Source organism: Geotrypetes seraphini, chromosome 1 (assembly GCF_902459505.1).
Source record: "Geotrypetes seraphini chromosome 1, aGeoSer1.1, whole genome shotgun sequence".
NCBI classification, from domain to species: Eukaryota; Metazoa; Chordata; class Amphibia; order Gymnophiona; family Dermophiidae; genus Geotrypetes; species Geotrypetes seraphini.
Window position 1 is genome coordinate 248211199 of NC_047084.1, and position 23883 is coordinate 248235081.

Consider the following 23883-nt stretch of genomic DNA (forward strand, 5'->3'; position numbering starts at 1 on the left):
GATCTTTCAGAGTTAGAAGTGGAGTAAATGTCTCATGAGTATTTTATTTATTTATTCAATTTTCTATACCGTTCTCCCTGGAGAGCTCAGAATGGTTTACATGAATTTGTTCGGGTACTCAAGCATTTTTCCTGTCTATCCTGGCGGGCTCACAATCTATCTAATGTACCAGGGGGTTAAAAGGGGTGTTCCCCAAGGTTATGAACGTTTGGCCATTCTTTTCAATGTATATATGTCTTCTTTTGGGGCAACGTTTTGAACGCTGGAGGTGGATAGTTTTGAGATAGAAAATGTCACGGTGATGGGGGAGTGTTTGGTAGTTAAAAAGGAGATAAATGTGTTAGGGGTATGTCTGGACTATTGCCTGACTGGAAAAGCAAATAATGAAAACAATTCAGGTGGGTTCTATGCAGTTGAAAATGTTATACAGATTAAAACCAATGTTACCAGCTTATGATTTTCGAAGTGTTATGCAGGCGTTGATTCTGAGTAGGGTGGATTATTGTAATCCACTATACTTAGGAGTCTCTAAAGTGAAAATGAGAGCTCTACAGATGTTGATTAACTCTGCAGCAAGATTGATTACAGGCATCCCTAGGAGTTTGGGATCAGAAAATAACATGAAAGTATGCTGGGGGGGGGGGGGAAAGAGATGGTAATTTCTCATTCCAGGATTGGTGGGACTGTTATCGGTGGGAGGTGCCAAACTCTGGAATGCTCTGCCAGGTGTTTTGCAATTTTGCTCTGTCAGAATGGGTTTTAAGAAGATGTTGAAGACACAATTGTTTGTTAGTGCCTTTCTGAGTTGAGATTTTACATAATGTAAATACCTGCTAATGTATTATCTGATGATCAAATTTTATGGTACAGTTTTTATAATTAGTTAAAATGTTTGTTCAACATTTATGACTGACTATGTAAACTGTAAAGATAACATACGGTATATAAATTTTTAAATAAATAAAAGATGCTGCACAAATTCTCTACATCCTATGACACTATGACCACTGGTGAGTTTGTATCAGCTGTATTATCAGATTCTTTTGTTCACAGCACAACACTCCACACTGAGGACAAAAAACCCCAAACAAGGTGTGAGTAATTCATGAGGCCTAATTTCTGTACCAATATCATCATGTATGTATCGTACAAAGTTATGCATTAAACATTTGAGACAGTTTTAACTTATAGTAATCTAGGTAAGATGTAATTAGTTGGTGACTAGAGGCAGCTTTAGAAATGCAAGGTCAATTGATGGCAAGGAGGAGAAGTGACTTACGTCCCTAAAGGAAATATGAAAAAGAATACAAAAATTGTCAGGAGTTGAGGTATAAGGAAAAAGTGAACTGAGGACACAGAGTGTTTTCTACTATCTGCAATACAAACCTGAATGCAAGTAGGTAAGTGGTTCAAAGGTTAGAGCACAGGCATCAAACTCAAGGTCCGCAGGCCAAATCCAACCCACCTGGTTGTTTTATGCGGCCCGTGGTCTGATACCCCCAGTGTTACCTTGTGGCCGGCTCCCTCCTCCTCACAGCCGTACTGTGCACGGAGCCGCGTGCAGTGGCTCCTCGCACATCCCACACCTCATCCAGAAGCATTCCCTCTGATGTTGTGACATCAGAGAGAAGGCTTCCAGTTCAGATGCAGGACGCACGCGGCTCCGTTCACACTACGGCTGTGAGGAGGAGGGAGCTGGCCACAAGGTAACACTGGGGGGCATTGAATTGCGAGATGCATAAAACGGCTAGGTTGGAGCTGACCAGGTTAGATATCTGCCGGAGGGAGACACAGCATGGAGGGAGGGAGACAACAAAGGTAGGGGAGAATGATTTTATTTTCAAGTTAGTGTTTGAATTGTGTCAATTTTGAGCATTTTAATCTGCTATCTTTTGCACTGCTCAGGAAGAAATACATTTGTTTCTTTTTCTCTGGGGGTTGTACTACATGCAGAATCTTGAATCCTAAGGTGTTTTTAAAAATATATTAGTACTTTTAGTTTTTGGTCCCATATTTGCATAGGTGTTATCTGTGTTCTGGTAGGAATGAATGTTGAGAAGCATACAGTGTGTTTTGTGTAGTTTAATTTTGTGGTTAACCATTACCATTATGTGCTAATAAGATTATATTGTGTGTGTATATATGAAAAATGAATGGAAAAAATGGTGTTATAATTAGTATTATTATGGGGACGGGGTCTGGGGCGGAGATTAGGTGGGGGTCTGGCCCATGACTTAGCCTGTGTTTTGGATTTCAGACCCTTAATGTGATTGAGTTTGACACCCCTGGATTAGAGGGAAAAACAGAAATTTGCAAAACCACTTTTCCTAATGTCAAGGCTAGAACTTCCCCTTTTCTTCATGGGTCTAAATATTAGAAAGATCCAAGAAAAGGAGCAGAGTGTGCCTGGTCTTCAAAACACTTCTTTATTGGTAGCAATTAAAATATGTATAAACAGTCAAAAAAAAGTTACATAAATATGGTGGATGATAATTTCAAATCATGGACTCGACACTGCCCGTGTTTCAGCTGTAGTGCCTGCATCAGGAGTCCCAAGGTGAAGTTGCAGCTGTCATTCTGCATTTGGATTTCATTTATGGTTGGTTTTATCTTTTGGTGGAATTTGGATATCATTAGTGGTTTGTTTTTATTACTTGGGACTCCTGATATAGGCACTATAGCCGAAACACGGGCCGTGTTGAGTTCATGATTTGAAATTATTATCCACATATTTATGTGACTTTTTAGACTGCACATATTTTAATTGCTACCAATAAAGAAGGGTTTTGAAGACCAGGCACACTGCTCCTTTTCTTGGATCTTCCTGCTGCATGTGCAGAGGGGACCGTCTCCTTCGAGGTTGCTGGTCCAAATATCAGTAAACAGATTGCCGTTTAACAATATTGCTGAAAACCAAACATACAACAGGGCTGCGCCAACCTACACTTACCAGCTCTCAACGGTCTAGGAACACCCCCAACAAAAATGGTTTTTCGAGGATCAAGAGGTTGTGAACCATCCATTACGAAGTCACTATCACTCAGGTTCCAGGGACGGATCTGAACCTATTTCATAAAAGGAAAATCTCCATGATACTCGAGTCTTGCCAAATCACAGCCTTAGCTTGTTCAGCCTGAATAAATTGTCAGTTCCCCACAACCCCATTAATTGCTCACATGTCTAGTTATTCCATTTTAATCTCAATAATTTAAGACACTACAATTTTTAAATCAACCCAGATGCTGAATTCTGCCAATTTTAGTTTGTGTTTGATTTTTCTCCTGTATTTATCTCTGGAGTATCCTTAGACAAATGATAGCTATAGCCTGAAGGTCATTGCTGTTTACTTACTGGCTTGTCCTTGATGGTGGGGCTAGAAACACACAGATAGAGCTTTCCATCTTCCTCGATGCAAGCATCTATCAGTGCCTGAACAGAGCTCTCCTCTTGGAAAAGAAGAAATGCATAACCTGTAGCAAACCAAAAATACAAATACATGTACTGCACATAGGTATTTTTCATCTTTGAAAATAAAGGAATTTTTAGCATATACAACAGATAAAAGCTATATGTGTGTTTTCACGAAGATGAACAATCAAACCAGCAGCAAAATAATATGCAACGAAACAGAATCTGGATTCCTGCGGTACACTGAACTACCCCCAGTAGGGCAGACATATTAAAAGAGTCAGGTCTCATCTTGAGAGTCGGCAGGAACTGTGAGGAAGCTGAGCTGTTCAGTGCAATGGCCAGTGATCTGGAGATCGAAGGATGTTTCTTTTTGAATCGGGGGAGGTGGCCTGTGGTTGGTGCACAGAGGATGATGATGGCGGTTGCTCAGCTGAAGCGGCTGATGCGCTAGGGATGGTGGTAATGGTGGTCTGACTGAAGCGGAATTGAGACCCTCCTGACTCTTCTACCATCATGTTTACCATATTTTTTATCATATTGTTTTTTACCCATTTATTTTATTTCTTCATTTAAATTTCCTTAGAATTCCATTGTTTAACGGTTCCTCCTTCTATTCATATTCCCTCTCTTTACCTTTTCCACACTTCCAAAGTCCAAATATTTTTTTTTATATTTCTAAATTTTATTTCTAATTCAAAATTTTTATTTGGTTTACTCACTATATTATTGTTAGGAAGTACATATTGCTTTTAAAAAGAGAGTGGCCTTAGAGAGATCAATGTATTCTTGTTGGGATGTTTCAAATCTTGTTTTTATCTCTGTCTTTATTTTTCATCTTTACTATTCATTAATTGTTTTTCCCAGGTACTTTAGCTAGATTGTGAGCCTTCGGGACAGTAAGGGAATTTCCAAGTACCTATCTTTACTTATCTTATTTTTATTGTATCCTTAATGTATATTTTCTGTAAACCGCTTCGAACCTAACGGTATAGCGGTATATAAGAAATAAAATCAAAATCAAAATCAAATCAATTGCTACAAATATTCGAACTGCACAAGAGCTTCCATTTCCTTTTTCTCAGTTTAAGCAAAGCAAAGGAAAAAAAGAAGACATGTCTATATTTAACTCATCCTCCAAATTCTATCTGTGGCTCTAAAAATTACATGCAGAAATTTGGGCAGATGCTCAATTTACATGTGCAATTTAACAGGCCAATTAGTACTGATAATTGGGTGTTAATTATTACTGCTAATTTGTATTAATTAAAATTTATGCACACATTTTTAGGTGCTAGGATCCATGCGTAAATTTTACAGGTGGTTCCAAAGAAGGGTCCAGCTATAGGTGGTCACGCTGAAAAGGCCGTAATGAAAGAGTCACGCTGAACTGGCTGCTCGGAAAATGATAAAACAACATAAATGGGGTGCAATAACTATTGCCAAAGATCAAAAATAATTCATTAATCAATACTGAAAAGAGTGGTAAGGCTGAGCTTTCATTCAAAATATAAAACTCATTTGTGGTGGGACCTCAGAAATTCATTCCCCAACTCACTATAGGGTAGCCTAAGCTAAAGTGCCACCTAGTTTTGCCACGGTGTTTTTTCAGGCTGACGCCATTACAGGGCAGAAGTTATGGAGCACAAGTCCTAGTGAGGATGGGTCACATCAAGCTTTCTGCCAATTGGTCACTGGATGTTAAATGTGGTTGGAACATGTTCAGTTATAGTCATGTCTCCTGATCTACTGACGAAGCCACGGGCGAAACGATTGTGAAGTTTCATTGCTGTTTGAAGCTAAGTTTCACACTTATGTGTATAATATTTATTGTTTTAACATGATAAGATTTTGCCTTAAGGTTGGTGAGTGGTGATTGACAAATTAATCCCCCAAATGGATCAGCTTAGGCTGCGCTATAGTGAGTTGGGGAATGAGTTTTATATTTTGAATGAAAGCTCAGCCTTACCACTCTTTTCAGTATTGATTAATGAATTATTTTTGATCTTTGGCAATAGTTATTTCACCCAACATTTTTGTTGTTTATCATTTTTGATTTTTCAGTGGGGGTTTTTTTTTTTGGTCTTTTTTGATTTTGTGCTCTGAAAAGGGCCATGTCGAACCATCCTAGACCCATCATGGGGAGAGTCATGGGTAGATCAGGGGTGCTTCTGCAATTTATGCGCATTGTCACAGAATAAGGGGGATCTGCACCTAATTTAGACATGAGGATTTACATCAGGTTTAGTTGGTGTAAATCCCTGTGCCTAAAGTTAGTTGCAGATCCTGGCAGTAATTCCTATTGTATAAACAGAGCCTAAATTTGAGTGCCGCTTATAGAATAATGTTTAGTGCATTTTTCACTGCCATTTCTAAAATTTCCTCTTCCAGTTCACTTTGTAAGATAAACTGCATGTTCTGAAGGTAGGTGTCTATATACTATAATAATAGTAAACCTAATGAGCTGCAGTCAGTGATCAGCATACAAGTGTGGAATGTCTTTTCAATTTGGTCTAGCTAGCCATTTTGAATCCTTTCCTGGAGAAGTATTACAAAAATCCTTTATCTCTTTGCTTCTGTCATAGCTGATTTTAAAGAGTCTAAGCAATAGGCCAACAGACATTGAATCCAGTAAACAGAATTAACTCTGTTCCTGATAGCTATTCTTTTTGACTTTGAGATGATAGACTGGGATTATAGATTTAACAACCACCTTTACATAAGGGACCACCCACAGCCTCTTTAGGCTAATTTGCTAATTTAAGCTGAATTTTTGGGTACATTGTATCATCCATATGGTGATATATTACCGACTGGAAAAGGTGAAAGCTCAAATGGGAGGCCCATCGATAACTCCTCTTCTGTGTGGTAAGGGGTGGGGGGCAGTCACAGTAAGATGATTCTGCATGTACTTTTGATTGGAAAGACTATTCTGGTGATTGTTTTAAACCTACTACAGCTGATATCTCTTCAGAGTCTGAATGACTGATGGATACAGAGGAGATTCCTTGGGTTTTGGGGTAGGAATGATTTGTGGAGAGGCCATGAAAGGCCATTAAGCCCATCCATCATCTTGCCTCCAGTCAGGCTGCATTTGGATTTGGCAGAAGGACAAAATAAAGAAGAAAAAAAAAGAAAAGCTTTAAATACATTGATTGTATTGGTCTGTGCAGCTGATGCAATTCTCCTCCTATCACTTTACTACTTAGAGAAACAGTTCTAAATGAGAAGTTGAACATAATCTTGAACTTGTATGCTGAGGTCCTTAGGGTGAAGGGGGTCCCCAATTACCGTATTTTCCCGCATATAGGCCGCCCCAGTGTACAGTATAGGCCGCCCCAGTATATAGGCCGATAAGCATCAGTCTTCCCAGATTAAACCCAAGCTAAGCCAGACACTATGCGGGGACTTATATTCTCTTGGTACCAAATGGCCCCAAGTCAAAGATTTTACCCCTTTTTGTCATTTTGGAACAAATTTGTGTGTTGCCAGAAGCTATGCAAGCAGAACCTATGGAAGGAGTGGGCCCTCAGTGACACCCTGCCACAGTTAAAACCAGTTTTCTTCATTGTGCATCAGTGTGAGGTAGAGCAGGCAGATTTCATGAATATCTTCGAGACCCATCTTTCTGTCAGAGTAGGAATAACTTGCCAATCCTTTGACATTTCAAAGATTGGCTTGGTGAAAGAACTCAATGGTTCCAAAAACAAGAAACAAAAAAAAAAAAAAAGAGGTAAAGGGATTTTTTTGTGGAGGCGGTGGTGGACACAATAGGTAAGAAAAAAATTGATGCAGAGGGAAGAGTTACAAAAACTCATCTGTTCTTTACAGTGGAGTAAAAAAATAGAGGCACATTTTGCAGATGTGCAACACACAGGAAAGGATATGCATCCCAAGAGTGTAGCCAAGGGGGGGTGGGGTGGGGTGGCGACACTTTCAGCTCAGACTCCTTCCATAACTCCATCACCCTCTTTTACTTTGCTGGTGGGGATACTGAGCCCCGCCAACCAAATAACTACAGTGTTGCTGCTCACTGAGGTTTACTTCCTGCTCTGGGAGTGCTGGAACTTTGCATGCATGCTCAAAGTAATAATTTGGCTGAGGGCTTGGCATCCCCACCAACAAAGATACCTTTAACATGCACCTGTAGGGTGTCAGGTCAAAACCGCGGAAGACAAAGGCGCGCGCCGACAACTGAACACAGTGCGGAGGCGCACGCTGAAGAAAATAACTGTTTTTAGGGGCTCTGATGGGGGTGTGTGGTATATCGTGCCTTGTTGTGGGGGCGCTGTGGGGGGTTGTAACCCCCCACATTTTACTGAAAACTTCACTTTTTCCCTAAAAACAGGGAAAAAGTTAAGTTTACAGTATAATGAGGGGGGTTACAACCCTCCAAACCACTCACAACGCCGCCACGATCTGTATTAAGTAAAGTGGGGGGGGGGGGCTCCCCAACAAAACCCCCCGTTGGAGCCCCTAAAAACTGTCATTTTCTTCGGCGCGCGCCTCCGTCTTGCGCTCAGTTGTCGGCACGCGCCTTTGTCTTCCACGGTTTTGTCTATGAACCCACCTGTAGGTGTGTGTGTGGTGGGGGTAAGGAATACATTGACTCTCCCAGTTCACCCCTCGGCCCCCTGAAATTGTAGGGCTGGCTACGCTACTGGTTTTCTAGTAGTTTCTGTAAACTGAGACACACTTCTTCCTTATGTGTCCGATTCAATGTGCTTGTTGATGGAGAAAATATGTGGTCATCTATAACAATGGTCTTTATGTTAATCAAATCCTTCAGTCCCATATTACTTAGGATAAGCAGAAAATCATTATACAGGAATAATTTCTCAGGCTACAGTAACTAGCAATGCAGCTCTCAAATTTGCAGTCATGTCTTGTAGAATGCAATTTTCTACTAACACAACAGTTAAGACAAACTACAGATGCACTAGACAGAACAGAAGCATGGCCATATTCCAAAATTAACATAAGGAAAATTGTACCAAAAAAAAAAAAGAAATATAGAGCATTTCTGGTGGGCTGAAGAAAGGCATTTAATAACCTTTGCCTATAAGTCTTAGCCAGGGATTTCAAGAGTATAGTCCTCAAGGGCCACAAACCAGTTGGGTTTTTAGACTATTCATGATAAGATATGGAAAAGATTTGCAAGCCCACTATCTATACTGTATGCTAATCTTGAATATTAATTAGGGTTAGCCTGAAATAAAATAGTATGGCATTCTACATAGTCTCAAATCTATCCCACCTCCCACCCCATGTATTTGCAATGAGAAAATTAGGAATTCTGGCCTCCTCCATTAGCCTAAAAATCATTCTGCAATTTTGTTTTTATTTTATTTATTTAAAAGTTCTTATATACCACAAGCCTGATTCAGAACCATCATAAAACACATAAAACAGTTATATAGTTCAAAGCATTTGAATTTTCCCCATGCATTTCCTACAGATAAATTAATCACATATTGAAATAGTAATTGACAACAGATAAAGGCCAGCATGAAGTGGAGTTGTAACTGCCACTCCATGTAGGAAATATCCTTCCTTTGTTTAGCGTTGGAACTACTGCTTTGTACAGGTTTTTTTGAAGTGTGAAAAATATTTAAATGTTTCTTTGAGTGGAAATGCCTTATACTCTGATTCTGTCCTCTTGCCATATGCACCTTTTTGAATTACATTACTCTTTTTTGTCCCTACCACCTCCACCAGAAGGGCAAGTCAGATATCCACCACTTTTTTTGTGAAAATTTCCTGATGTTGCTTTTAAGTTTACCTTCATGTAGCTTTCCTATCATTGGAGAAATTCACTTGGTAAAAGTAAAGGATCATGGATTTGGTATATCACCTTACTGTGGAACAACCAAAACAGTTTATTATACATGGGTACTTCCTCTGTCCCTGTTGGGCTCTTTTTTTTCTGAGACAATGGAAGGTTCAATAACTTCCCCAGGTTCAACAGGAGCTGCAGTAGGAACTGAGCACCGTTTTCTAGGTTCTCAGCCAACTGAGGGGACTGGAGAAGTTGCCGTACAGTGAGAGATTAGAGAAACTGGGTCTCTTCTCCCTTGAAAAGAGGAGACTGAGAGGGGACATGATTGAGACATTCAAGATAATGAAGGGAATAGACTTAGTAGATAAAGACAGGTTGTTCACCCTCTCCAAGGTAGAGAGAACGAGAGGGCACTCTCTAAAGTTAAAAGGGGATAGATTTCATACATAAGAACATAAGCAGTGCCTCCGCCGGGTCAGACCATAGGTCCATCATGCCCAGCAGTCCGCTCCCGCGGCGGCCCAAACAGGTCACGACCTGTCTGAATCTCCAGAAGGGGCTCCCTTGCCACCTTGGTTTCTCATTGAAGTCCTATCTTCCCATCAAAGTCCTAACCCTCCGGTCTTGCACATGCACGACCTGGTTGGGTTTCTATACTTATTACCTGGTTAGCTTTCTATACTTGTGTTACATCCCAGAACCTCTCTCAGTATCCCACGATCCCTTTATTCCTCAGGAATCCTTCCAATCCCTGTACCTGTACATGCACCTGTAGGGTGTCAGGTCACTGCCTGATCACTTCCTCCGGTAGCGCATTCCAAGTGTCCACGACCCTTTGGGTGAAAAAAAACTTCCTTGCATTTGTTTTGAACCTATCTCCCTTCAGTTTCTCCGAATGCCCCCTCGTACTTGTTGTCCCCTTCAGTCTGAAGAATCTGTCCCTATCCACCCTCTCTTTGCCCCTCATGATCTTGAAGGTCTCTATCATATCTCCCCTGAGCCTCCTTTTTTCCAGAGAAAAGAGCCCCAGCCTATCCAACCTCTCGGCGTATGGGCAGTGTTCCAGCCCTCTTACCAGTTTCGTTGCTCTCCTTTGGACTCTCTCAAGTACCGCCATGTCCTTCTTGAGGTGCGGCGACCAATACTGAACGCAGTATTCCAGATGTGGACGCACCATCGCTAGATACAATGGCATGATGACTTCCCGCGTCCTGGCTGTTATGCCCCTCTTTATGATGCCCAGCATCCTGTTGGCTTTTTTCGAGGCTGCTGCGCACTGTGCAGATGGCTTCAGTGATGCATCCACCAGCACACCCAAGTCTCTCTCAAGTCTGCTGTCTCCCAACAATACCCCCCCCCCAATTTGTAGTTGAACAACGGGTTCTTTTTCCCTATATGCATGACCTTGCATTTGTCCACGTTAAAGCGCATTTGCCATTTGTTTGCCCAGTCTACCAGCTTATCCAGGTCCCTTTGCAGGTCCTCACACTCCTCCCTGGACCTAACTCTGCCGCACAGTTTGGTATCGTCTGCAAATTTTATAACCTCGCACTTTGCCTCCTTTTCCAGGTCATTGATAAATATGTTGAAGATTAACGGCCTCAGCACCGATCCCTGTGGCACACCGCTCGTGACTCCCCGCCAGTCAGAATATTGGCCCTTTACTCCGACCCTCTACAACCCTCCTACCCGACAACCAGTGCTTGATCCATCTGTGCACATCCCCTCCCACCCCGTGGTTCCACAGCTTCCTAAGCAGCCTTTCATATGGCACCTTGTCAAAAGCCTTTTGAAAATCGAGGTAAATGATGTCTATGGGTTCCCCATTGTCCACCCGACTGCTTATTCCCTCAAAGTACAGAAGGTTCGTTAGGCACGACCTACAGAATCCGTGCTGGCTTGTTCTCAGTAGGCCGTTCCTCTCGATGTGCTCGCAAATGCCGTCCTTGATCATAGCTTCCACCATCTTCCCTATAATTGAAGTCAGGCTCACCGGCCTGTAGTTCCCGGGGTCACCCCTTGATCCCTTCTTGAAGATAGGTGTGACATTCGCCAATTTCCAGTCCTCTGGTACCTCACCAGTTTTCAAGGATAGGTTGCAAACATGTTGGATTGTGCCCGCTATTTCTTGTCTTAGTTCCTTCAGAACCCTTGGGTGGATCCCGTCCGGGCCCGGTGATTTGCCGCATTTTAACCTGTCTATCTGTTTGAGGACATCCTTCTTACTTACCTCTATGTGCTCCAATTTTTCGGCCTGTTCCCCACTCAGGAAGTTCTTCTTCACCTAGAGAATGGTGGAAAACTGGAATGCTCTTTTGGAGGCGGCTATAGAGGAAAACACCCTCCAGGGATTCAAGACAAAGTTGGACAAGTTCCTGCTGAACCAGAACATACACAAGTAATGCTAGACTCAGGGCACTGGTCTTTGACCTAAGGGCCGCTGTGGGAGCGGACTGCTGGGCACGATGGACCACTGGTCTGACCCAGCTGCGGCAATTCTTATGTTCTTATGTTAACTGCACTAGCCATTAGAAACATAGAAACATAGAAATAGACGGCAGATAAGGGCCACGGCCCATCAAGTCTGCCCACTCCAATGACCCTCCCTATCTATCTTTGCGGATAGATCCCACATGTTTGTCCCATTTGGCCTTAAAATCTGGCACGCTTCTGGCCTCAATAACCTGAAGTGGAAGACTATTCCAGTGATCAACCACCCTTTCGGTGAAGAAGAACTTCCTAGTGTCACCGTGCAGTTTCCCGCCCCTGATTTTCCACTGATGTCCCCTTGTTGCCGCGGAACCCTTGAAAAAGAAGATATCCTCTTCCACTTCGATGCGACCCGTGAGGTACTTGAATGTCTCGATCATATCTCCCCTCTCTCTACATTCCTCGAGTGAGTAGAGCTGCAACTTCCCTAACCGCTCCTCGTACGGGAGCTCCTTGAGTCCCGAGACCATCCTGGTGGCCATTCTCTGGACCGATTCCAGTCTCAGTACATCCTTGCGGTAATGTGGCCTCCAAAATTGCACACAGTACTCCAGGTGCGGTCTCACCATGGATCTATACAGTGGCATAATGACTTCAGGTCTACGGCTGACGAAACTCCTGCGTATGCAATCTATGATTTGCCTTGCTTTGAATGAAGCTTGCTCAACTTGATTTGCAGACTTCATGTCTTCCCTGACAATCACCCCTAAGTCTCTTTCTGCTTCAGTTTTTGTCAAGATCTCGCCATTTAGGGTGTAAAGCTTGCATGGATTTCGGCTTCCCAGGTGCATGACTTTGCATTTTTTGGCATTGAAACTGAGTTGCCAGGACCTAGACCAGTGCTCCAGTAGAAGTAGGTCATGCATCATATCATCTGCCATTGAATTATTGTCTGTTGTGCTCTTGTTCACTACATTGCTTAGCTTGGCATCATCGGCGAATAATGTTATTCTTCCTCGGAGCCCTTCTGTCAAGTCTCTTATGTAGATGTTGAACAAGATCGGGCCCAGGACGGACCCTGTGGCACTCCACTTATCACCTCTGACATTTCGGAGGGGGTGCCATTCACCACTACCCTCTGAAGCCTACCTCTAAGCCAGTTCCCAACCCAATTTGTCAATGTGTCGCCCAAACCTAAAGAACTCATCTTGCTTAGCAACCTGCGGTGTGGTACGCTATCAAATGCTTTGCTGAAATCTAGGTAGACAATGTCCAGGGACTCACCAGCATCCAGCTTCCTCGTCACCCAGTCAAAGAAGCTGATCAGGTTGGATTGGCAGGATCTCCCCTTAGTAAATCCATGTTGGCGGGGATCCCTTAGTTTCTCCTCGTCCATGATTCTATCCAATTGGTGTTTGATTAGGGTTTCCATTAGTTTGCTCACTATCGATGTGAGACTCACTGGTCTGTAATTTGCCATCTCCATCTTGGAGCCTTTCTTGTGGAGTGGGATGACGTTAGCTGTCTTCCAGTCCATCGGGACATTACCTGTACTAAGGGAGAGAATGAAGAGCGCGGATAGCGGTTCCGCTAGGACATCACCCAACTCCCTGAGCACCCTAGGGTGTAGGTTGTCAGGCCCCATTGCCTTGTTGACCTTGATTTTTGACAGCTCGCAATAGACGCTGCTGGGTGTAAACTTGAAATTACTAAACGGGTCAACTGATTTAACCCTTGTCTGTGGCTGAGGGCCGATTCCCGGCGCCTCGCGGGTGAAGACTGAGCAGAAGTATTTATTTAACAGTTGGGCTTTTTCCGAGTCCGTTTCTACATAGTCTCCGTCTGGTTTTCTGAGACGTACTATCCCTCCCGAGTTCTTATTTCTGTCACTGATATACCTGAAGAAAGATTTATCTCCTTTCTGGATGTTCTTTGCTAGAGACTCCTCCATGCGGAATTTGGCCTCCCTAACTGCTGCTTTGACGGCCCTTGACTTGGCCAGAAATTTTACTCTAGAGTCCTGTGTCCCTGATTGTTTGTAAGAGATGAATGCTTTTTTCTTCTCTTTGATGATGTCCGAGATCTCCGTAGAGAACCACTGTGGCTTGTTGTTCCTACTCCGTTTGCTTACTGATTTAACATAGCGGGTTGTTGCTTCCTGTATGGTGGCTTTCAGAGTTGACCACATTTCTTCCACGCTGTCGGTGTCTGCTTGGCTTTGTAGCGCCTGGTGAACGAAGTCTCCCATGTCTTGGAAGTTTGTGTCTTTGAATTTGAGAACCTTGGTCATTGAGGTAGATTTCGTGAAACCTTTCCTGAGATTGAACCATATCATATTGTGGTCACTGGAGGCCAAAGTTTCACCCACCGAGACCTCTGTGATACTTTCCCCATTGGTAAGTACTAGGTCCAGTATTGCCTGATCCCTTGTTGGTTCAGATACCAGTTGCCTGAGTCTTGCTCCATTCAAAGAGTTTAATAGCTTCCTGCTGTTGCCGGAAGCAGAGGAAAGTGTGACCCAATCCACATCAGGCATGTTGAAGTCACCTACCAATACTGTGTCACCCCGTAAGGTGATATTCTCTATATCTCCGATTAATTCCTTATCTAGGTCATCTTGATGTCTTGGGGGTCTGTATACTACGCCAAGATACAGGCATTTGTCCTTCCCTCTGGCTAAATTTACCCAAAGGGATTCCCCAGTGTACTGTACATCCGTGATTCTGGTGACCTTAATGTCATCTTTAGTATATAATGCTACACCCCCTCCCATTTTACTCTCCCTGTCCCAGCGAAGCAAGTTGTAACCTGGTATGACCATGTCCCACCCGTGGGAGTCTGTGAGCCAGGTCTCAGATATCGCCACTACATCCAGGTCAGCATTCCTCATTTCTGTTTCCAAGACTAGGATCTTAGACCATTCTTCTCTGCCACTATTTTTTCATTAATACCATTCAAGTATTTAACCATCTGTATCATATCTCCTCTGTCCTTTTTTTCTTATATTATCTTATATTTTCTTATTCATATCTTCATGTCTCTTCTCATATGACTTTTGGAGCAGACCCCCATATCATTTTTTATGTTCTCCTCTGAATTGCTATCTTTGGTGAAATATGGCTTCAAAACTGAACACCGTATTCCGGGGGAAGCCTCATCACCACTTCATTTCTGCTGGCTATATCCCTCTCTTTGCAGCCTAGTATTTTTTGGATTTGGCCACTCCTTTGCATCTGACCCTCTTCCTTATTTCAATCCAAATCATTTTTGAATACAAGACTCCAAAGCATGTGGATAAAATCCCTCAGATTACTAGTTCAAGCATTAATTTTATCTATTCTTGACTATTGCAATAGTCAAGAATAGTGGTAGGTTAGATAGAACTAGAGGTAGGATATAGAAATAGTCAGAAACCACTTCACAGGTCACAGACCTGATGGGCCGCCGCGGGAGCGGACCACTAAGCACGATGGACCTCTGGTCTGACCCAGTGGAGGCAACTTCTTATGTTCTTAATCTATTTGGGAGCTTAAAATACCGCCTTAGGAAGATTAAGGCTAATCCAAAAGACAGCGGTCCGTTTAATTTTCGGATTAAAAAAAAAGGAACATGTCAGCCCTTGCTACTGTCAGCTGCACTGAATGTCAATGGAAGTAAGACCACTTTCCAATTCACTTGTATTTGCTATAAGATGTTATTTGGATAAGCTCTGCTATATCTCCTCTCTCATTTTGAATGGTACTGTTCGACTAGGCCTACTCGGTGTACTAGTTTATTTACTTTTCCTAATCCCAAAAATTGCTCTTATAAAAAATATTTTGATCGATCTTTGGCTTATCAAGCAGATAAAGTTCAAGTATGGTTAGATGACCTGTTTCAACAATCTGCATCTTATTACACCTTTAGAAAACTGGTTAAGACCTATTTGTTCAAAAAATTTGTTACTTGATTGATGACTATGTCATAGTTTCTTATTGTATTTTTCACTATTGAAATATTGTACTGCTTTTCTGTGTGCTTTGTATCATTACTGGAATGTCCAGTCCTCTTATTCTGTGAACCGCCTAGAACTTTTTGGGTGTTGGCGGTATAGAAAAATTGTTATTATTATTATATATTCTGTCCAGATATCAAGTTTAAGTGCCTGGATTTCTCTCTATGCACTTCCTGTGGGAAAATTGTCCACTTAGTGCCTGTCCGAAAATAATCCCACACTGAACACAAGATAAATCTATCCATGTCAGCCCAAAAACCCACCCATTCAAAGCCAGGCTTAGCTCAGTTTGATTTTGTTTTTATAGCCCCCTGCCCAATAACTTCTATATTGGCCCAGGAGTCATACAAACCAATTCAGCCAGACATTTCAACCATTTGAATAGACTCTCTTCATACAGAATTGAGGGTAAAATAGTACATAAAATAAAAATTACTATATTCTGAACCTGTTCAGTTATTCAGTCTTTTTGGGAGGCCATTTTTATTTTTGTTTAAAGAATTTGGAATGTAGTTATCCAACGTTCTCTCCCTTGCTTCTTTTTGGTGTTCCCCTTCATTTTTTCCCCTCAGAGGCCGGGGACTGCTGCATTTCTCAGGTGGACTATAGTGATTGCCCTCAAGTGTATTTTGCTAAAGTGGCTGGAGGTGGAGGGTCCCGATTATTCCCTCTGGCGCTGTCGACTGATCACCCTTCTGCTGTGGGAACGTCGAGATGTGCAGGATTTTTCCTCACTACTGGGACGTTCTTTCCAACGTACCTGGGAGCCTTTTTGGAACACTATAATTCTGGTGGTGGGCCACTGCTTTTTAACATATTCATAAATGATCTAGAAACAGGGACGAAGTGTGAGATAATAAAATTTGCGGACGACACCAAACTATTTAGTAGAGCTCGGACAAAGGAGGACTGCGAAGAATTGCAAAGAGACTTGGACAAACTAGGGGAATGGGCAGAGAGATGGCAGATGAAATTCAATGTTGGGAAGTGTAAAGTATTGCATGTGGGAAGCAAAAACTCGAGGTATAATTATGCGATGGGAGGGAAGTTTTTGAATGAGAGTGCCCAAGAAAGGGACTTGGGGGTGATGGTAGACATGACAATGAAGCCGACAGCACAGTGCGCAGCTGCCGCTAAGAGAGCGAATAGAATGCTAGGTATAATCAAGAAAGGTATTACAACCAGAACGAAAGAAGTTATCCTGCCGCTGTATCGGGCAATGGTGCGCCCGCATCTTGAGTACTGCGTCCAGTATTGGTCACCGTACCTTAAGAAGGATATGGCATTGCTCGAGAGAGTTCAGAGGAGAGCAACACGACTGATTAAGGGGATGGAAAGCCTTTCATATGCTGAGAGATTGGAAAAACTGGGACTCTTTTCCCTAGAAAAGAGAAGATTAAGAGGGGATATGATAGAGACTTACAAGATCATGAAGGGCATAGAGAGAGTAGAGAGGGACAGATTCTTCAAACTTTCAGAGAATAAAAAAACAAGAGGGCATTCGGAAAAGTTGAAAGGAGGCAAATTCAAAACTAATGCTAGGAAGTTCTTCTTTACACAACGGGTGGTGGACACCTGGAATACAATTCCAGAGGAAGTTATAGGGCAGAGTACAGTACTGGGGTTTAAGAAAGGTTTGGACAAATTCCTGCTGGAAAAGGGGATAGAGGGGTATAGATAGAAATTTACTGCACAGGTCCTGAACCTGTTGGGCCGCCGCGTGAGCGGACTGCTGGGCGCGATGGACCTCGGGTCTGACCCAGCGGAGGCATTTCTTATGTTCTTATGTTCTTATGGTGGCACGTGGCCGCCTCCTGAACTGTTGATCTGATGTTTTGGACTACTTACTACACCTGTTGTTTGCTTTGCATATATTGGTTTCTTTTTCCTAAATTGATATCTTGGGATGGGTTTGAAGGAGGACTGGGGACTGGGGTGGGTAGGGAGGGGGGATTGGGAGAGCTGTAGTTTCTGTCTCTTCTGTACCTACCTTGCTGTTTGCTTATGGGGTAGTGTGGGTAGGGGAGGGTGACTTCAGTTGTGTTTCCTACTGATAAAATGTGGGCTTGGTCTTTGTATGTTCATGTACCTTTTACCTCTTACTGTTGAGCTCAATAAAATATGTTGAAAATAAAAATTACTTTTAGTCTAATATTTCATCTAAATACAGACTAACAGACATGCTTCACCGGATTGGTGTAGCAGTCCAAGCATAAAAATTAATAGTATTCCTCCTTCTCCTCTGGAAACAAACTTGAACTCCTTCCCAACTAATGACTCCTAGATCAGCATTAATTGCTTCACTCCATCCCTGCCTTCTTTACAGAGAAACTATGTGCATTAGAAGAAAGCACAAGAAGAGACATTAGGGGGGCTAATAGACAGCCATCTTCTTTTAGCCCTAGCACAGGGTGTCAAACTCAAATACAAAGTGGGCCAAAATTAAAAACTTGGACAAAGTCACAGGCCAACCTTGATATTTAAAAAATAAATGAATAATTGTACAAATTCAAAAGGAAACTGTAGACAATATGTTTAAAAACCAATATATTTAAAAACATGATATGTTTAAGGTACAACTAGCCCATGATTGATGTAAAATAGCTGAGCCAAACTTAAAACAGAAAAACTACAAAGGGATTAAAACCAAAAAGGGACAAAATAAAATACCATGTGAATTAGCAACATATGTTTGAAAAAGCATAAAAATATAATCATAATAAAAATCATTACTTGAAGCAGAGAAAATGAATAGGAATACAGAAAAACACTAGCACTGGAAAAGAATGAGTACCAGAAAACAAAACGCCAAAATTAGAATGTGATCAAAAGACTATAAACAAGGGATTAAAAAGAAGAAAAAATGATGAAAAAAATCAATACTTACCAAAAAAGCAATTGCAGAAGAGTCCAGTGCTACTGAGACGTAGCGTGAGACTGTGAAGAGAGCCGGAGAACACCGCAGGAATTTGTAAATATGTACAAAAGTGATGACGTGCCTAATAGGGACATGAGCCGATTGGGTCTACCGGCGGGACAGCTCTAGTAGATATTTGGTATTTTCTCACGGGCCAAATATAATTACACTGCAGGCCAGATTTGGCCTGTGGACCTGAGTTTGACACCACTGCCCTAGCATAAGGCCATGCCACAAAATAAAAGGAATTTTTCATTTCTAAGATGATGATGATCTTAAGTCAAATGCAGAAATTCAAAACAATTCTCATTACCTTTCGGGGGAAAGTAGGATTTGCTTTCTGCTTTGTGAGGCCAATCTACAACCAGGGGTCCAAATCTCCTGAAACTGGCAGTAATTTCATCTTAAAAAGAAAAATAAGAAACAGGCAATTAAACAGAGCTCAATATTTACCAGAAAAGTTACATTCTGTATTATACTACTGGACTTCAGCATAAACATTTAGGAACAGATTTACTAAAACAGAAATAATGTGCGATATTACTGTGCTTAAGCCTCTAAAAATAGTGTAAGCACTAAAGTGGAGTTTAGCACAAGGCCCTTGGATGTAGGCATGCTCTATATCAGTGGTCATAAACGCGCAGCACCGCCAGGTACTATTTTGAGGCCCTCGGTATATTTATCAAAATCACAAAAGTAAAATAAAACAGTTTCTTGATCATATGTCTCTTTAGCTATAAATTACAATATTATTAAGACTTAGCCAAAAAGAAAGATTTATAAACTATAAAGAGTTTTACCTCATGCAAAATGGTCATTTCTTTAATAAGACATTAACTATTTTTTATGAGGCTCTCCAAGTACCTACAAATCCAAAATGTGGCCCTGCAAAGGGTTTGAGTTTGAGACCACTGCTCTATACTATACACTTGAGCTTGTATCCCATTGCACAGAAGTACCTTTCTAAAGGGCTTGTTAGCTCAGGGCAACCAGATATGAGATTCAATTAGTGGGTTGTGCTGGACAACTTAATTTCTCTTCTCCCAGGTAGTCCCTCTCTGGAACTCCTTCAAGATTAAGCCTTCCTCCAACCTGAAAAATCTGTGTATCTCAAACAGCTGGTGGAAATGCAGTTCCTTGGGGTAATTTTGAAAGCATACACACACACATACTTTTTCCTTTCAAAATTGCTGGTACCCACATAGGAAAAAAATGCACACACTATTTTACATCACAGTTAGAAAATTAACCTCAATCCCATCATTCTATAAAAGGGTCACCTAAATTTATGCACTTAAATGTATAGAATACTGTCATTTATTAGTAGAAGTGTACATAAATGGCTTAGTGAATAATTATGAGGCAACATTTATGCAAGCAGTTCACAAAATATAAGGTACACCAGGGCTCAATGGAAGATTAGGTTCTTATCTTTGCTAATCTTCTTTCTTGTAAACAGAAATATCAGACTTGACCAATGGGCATTTACCCTCCTTTTCTGCAAGTCTGTAGAGAGCCTAATTTACATATTCTTCAGCTCCTCCTCCTCTCACTCTGGGCTTTGCTAGATTTCCTCAGTCTGTATCAAAGCAGTGAGTCAGCCCTAGAGTGGATACAAAAAGAGAGAGAGGGGACGCGGGGATTCTTCCTGAGATAACACAACTCTGTTCTGCTCAATAAAAACCAGCATTAACTAAAACATTTTGTAATGCATAATGAGGAGAAATGAAACTTGTGTGCAACCTGCGTTAGCAATTCGAAAGTTACTCAATTTGTAAATTTTACCGTACTGTAATAAATTATTTTCCTCCTTGACTGTAAGGGACAGAGGCACTAAGCAAGATGTCTGACCCTCCAGACATATCTGAAAGCAGGCTAATGAACTGACAGGATGGGTGTCAAGCCTGATATTCCTTTTTACAAGAGGATTAGCAAAGGTAAGAACCTAATCTTACATTCTAGTACAACAGGAATATCAGTCTTAATAAATGGAATGTACCAAAGTAGTCCCCAATGCCTAGTGAGGGACAAGTGAGTCTGCTGCCAGTACTGCAGAAAAACTCTGCATCCCTTTTGGCTGCTACATCCATCCTGTAAAACTTGGTATAAGTGTGGAGGTGAGACCACGTGGCTGCCCTACAAATTTCTTCAGGTGAGACAGCTTTAGCCTCTGCCCAGAATGACACCAGCCAGTGGCGTAGTGAGTTTGGGAGGCGCCTGGGGCACTGCCACCACCTGCGTCTTCCTCTCTGTCCCCGCTCCTTTTGCGTAACCCATCGTGACCTCCCCCCATGCCATACTCGCACCATCCCTTCCCACCCCCTACCTCTAAATCTTTGCAACAGGTTAGAGTAGTTGCTCGCACTGGCAAAGATTTTAAAGAGGTACAGGGAGGCAGGGAAGGGAGGGTGCGAGTGTGGCATGGGGGGGCACAGGCATGATGCCCCCACAGAGATAGCGTCTAGGATGGTCTGCCCCTCCTTGCTACACCACTGAAATTACCCCTCTGGTGGAATGTGCCTTTAATCCCATGGGAGACTGTTTTTCGCTCCCAATATAGGTTGAAGAAATTGCCAATCAAATCCATCTTGAAATGGTTGCCAAATGTTCATATGAAATGGTTGCCAAAGGCTCATAGGGAGCCCGAGCTAGTATCTGATTACGATTCCAGGATGGAACGGGATAGCGCACAGGGGGGCGAAGATGCAATGCTCCCTTAAAAAATCTGGACACATCTGGATGAGAAGCCAATATTTATTGTTTGGTCTGCCCTCTAAAGCAAAAAAATACCCGCTACCTTTACCTTGAATGAACCGACTATACTTCTCCCTCCGTATTCGCGGGGGATAGGGGCAGAGCCGGACCGTGAATTGAGAAAAACCACGAATATCTTCTCGTACAGCTCTGACCCATCCTGCCTCCCTCCCGGCATCCTAGCCTTACCTGGTGGTCTAGCAGGCTTTCGGGGCAGGAGCGATCTTCCTACGCTCCTGCCCCGTGCAGATCGCCAATAGGAAATGACTGCCGTGAGTTCCCGTAGTCTCTCGCGACTATGACGGGAGCTCACGGCAGCCATTTCCTGTTGGCGATCTACACAGGGCAGGAGCATACGAAGATCGCTCCTGCCCCGAAAGCCCGCTAGATCACCAGGTAAGGCCGGGATGCTGGGGGGAAGGCTGGAGAGAGGCAGGAACGTGCTAAACTATGGGTTCCCCCCCCCCCCCAAAATCATGAATATGTGAAATCGCGAGAGAAAACCGCGAATGAGTAGTGTAAGGCCTTTTTCAACCGCGAATGAGTAGTGTAAGGAAGTGTAAGGCCTTTTTCAAGACCCTCCTAAAGAAAAGCTAAGACCATGGCAACTGGAGCCGTAGTCGGATTTGTGAGTCTCTCATTACACAAGTTATGGAAAAACACTTCCCAAGCCTACATATAGGCTGTCAAAGTGGACTGCTTCTTAGATCTTAGCAGGGTGGTTATCACCAAGTCCGAATAGCTTTTGTGCGCTAAGGCTTCGTGCTGAAGAGCCAAGCTGTAAGACCAAAGTGGTCTTGATCCTCCAGGCTAATTGGGCCTTACGAAAGGCGTCCCAGATGACAGGGAAGCCTAAGCCCCTTGCCCCTGTGTAGATGCACCAGGTCTGCATACCACAGCTGCCTTGGTCAGTCCGGGACAACCAGAATTACTTGCCCCTTGTAGGCCTTTATCCTTTGGATGACTCTTCCTAGCATCAGTCATGGGGGAAACGCATTCAGAAACTCTGCAAGAGGCCAGGGTTGGACCAGAGCGTCCAGGCCATCGCTTCCTGGCTCATATCTTCGACCTAAGAACCGAGCGGCCTTCTTGTTGCTGGCTGATGCCATGAGCTCAAATGTCAGTTGCCCTCAGTGCTGAACAATGTTGTTGAAGGCCTCCTGAGACAGAGACCACTCTCCTGGATCCAGTGTCTGATGACTCAGAAAAGTTGCTTGCACATTTCCAACTCCTGCTATATGTGCCACCGAGAGAGCCAATAGATGGGCCTAGGCCCATTGGAACAGCATTTGAGCTTCCAATCTCAGTGTGCACTCCTGGTGTTTCCCTGCCAGTTGATGTAGGCTATCGCTGTAGCATTATCCAAAAAGAAACAGACCGCTTTGCCCTCCAAGGTGCTCTACGGTGCCTGGAGGGCTATCCTGATAGTTCTCAGCTCCAAATGGTTGACTGACCAACCCTTCTGCAAGAGTGACCACTGGCCTTGCAACAGGCCCTTGGTAATGGGTTTCCCAGCAAAACAGGCTGGCATCTGTCATCAAGATTTCCCATATGGATATGTGCAGAGGCATTCCCCGGGATAGGGACCATGGCTCCAGCCATCACTGGCTGCGAAGAGCTGTGTTTGTCGCTATCAAAGAGCTGCAAAGAGCTGTGTTTGCCCAAGGCAGTGCTAAGTCCACTACATTCGACTGTGGGGACCACTGGGAAAACAGTGTCTCTTGTAGAGGGTGTAAATGCGCTCTTGCTCAGGGTACATCTATTGTCACCATGGACACCAGCAACTGAAGATAATGCCATGCCATCGGAGCTGGCTTATCCTTTATGACCAGAATCTGATGCCTAAGCTTTGCTCTGCACGCTATTCTAATCTGTATTGAGCAGAATTCTCAGGTATTTCAAGGACCGAGTCAGAGCCAAGTGACTCAGAAGTTTATCACCCAGCCTAGGTTCTGCAAGCTGGATCACTTCCATCACTGCTGGTTTTTCCTCTGCCTCAGACAGTGACAAGCCAATCATCCAGGTAAGGATGCACCTGTATCCCCGCCTTGTAAAGGTGAGCCGCTACCACAACCTTTATCTTGGTGAAGGTGAATGTGCTGAAGCTAGTACAAATGGAAAAGCAGAGAACTGGAGATAATATCCTAGAACATGGAACCTCAAGAACTTTCTGTGATCTGAGAAGATGGGAAAATGCAGATAAGCCTTCATCAGATCTAGAGAGGCAAGGAATTCCCCCCAGCGCCACCGGACCGTTTCCATGCAGAAGCAGGGGGATCTTGAGGGCTGCATTGACTTCAGATCCAGGATCGGTCTCCAGTTATCTGAGTCTCTGCACAGTAAACTATATTGAGTATCTACCTGATCCCCATTCACCTTCCAGTATGGCCCCTATGGCTCCTAGATATCTGAGTCTCTGTACCACTGCCAGAACTCTGGCTGCTTTGTAAAGCTTTCCTACAGGTGAATTTATGCAGAGATCAGGAAAGAATTCTAGCTTGTACCCCTCCCAAATTTTATTTATTTCATTTCTTCCATTCGTGTGTCGCACATACCTCTAGGCGACATTACAGAGGAAGGGGTTAGAAGAGGGTAGAAAGG

The 23883-nt window shown here is 43.0% G+C and overlaps 1 protein-coding gene across 6 annotated transcripts in view; it reads right to left on the minus strand.

Annotated features, from left to right (window-relative positions):
- CPEB2 (cytoplasmic polyadenylation element binding protein 2) overlaps positions 1–23883 on the minus strand; it is a 227292-nt gene that overhangs the window by 47607 nt on the left and 155802 nt on the right. For all 6 annotated transcript variants that reach the window (XM_033948984.1, XM_033948969.1, XM_033948952.1 and 3 more), the window contains 3 exons: positions 18842–18931; positions 3352–3470; positions 2951–3065 (listed from right to left, as the gene is read on the minus strand). In XM_033948984.1, the coding sequence (XP_033804875.1) occupies positions 2951–3065; positions 3352–3470; positions 18842–18931 (324 nt within the window). The remainder of the gene's footprint in view (positions 1–2950; positions 3066–3351; positions 3471–18841; positions 18932–23883) is intronic.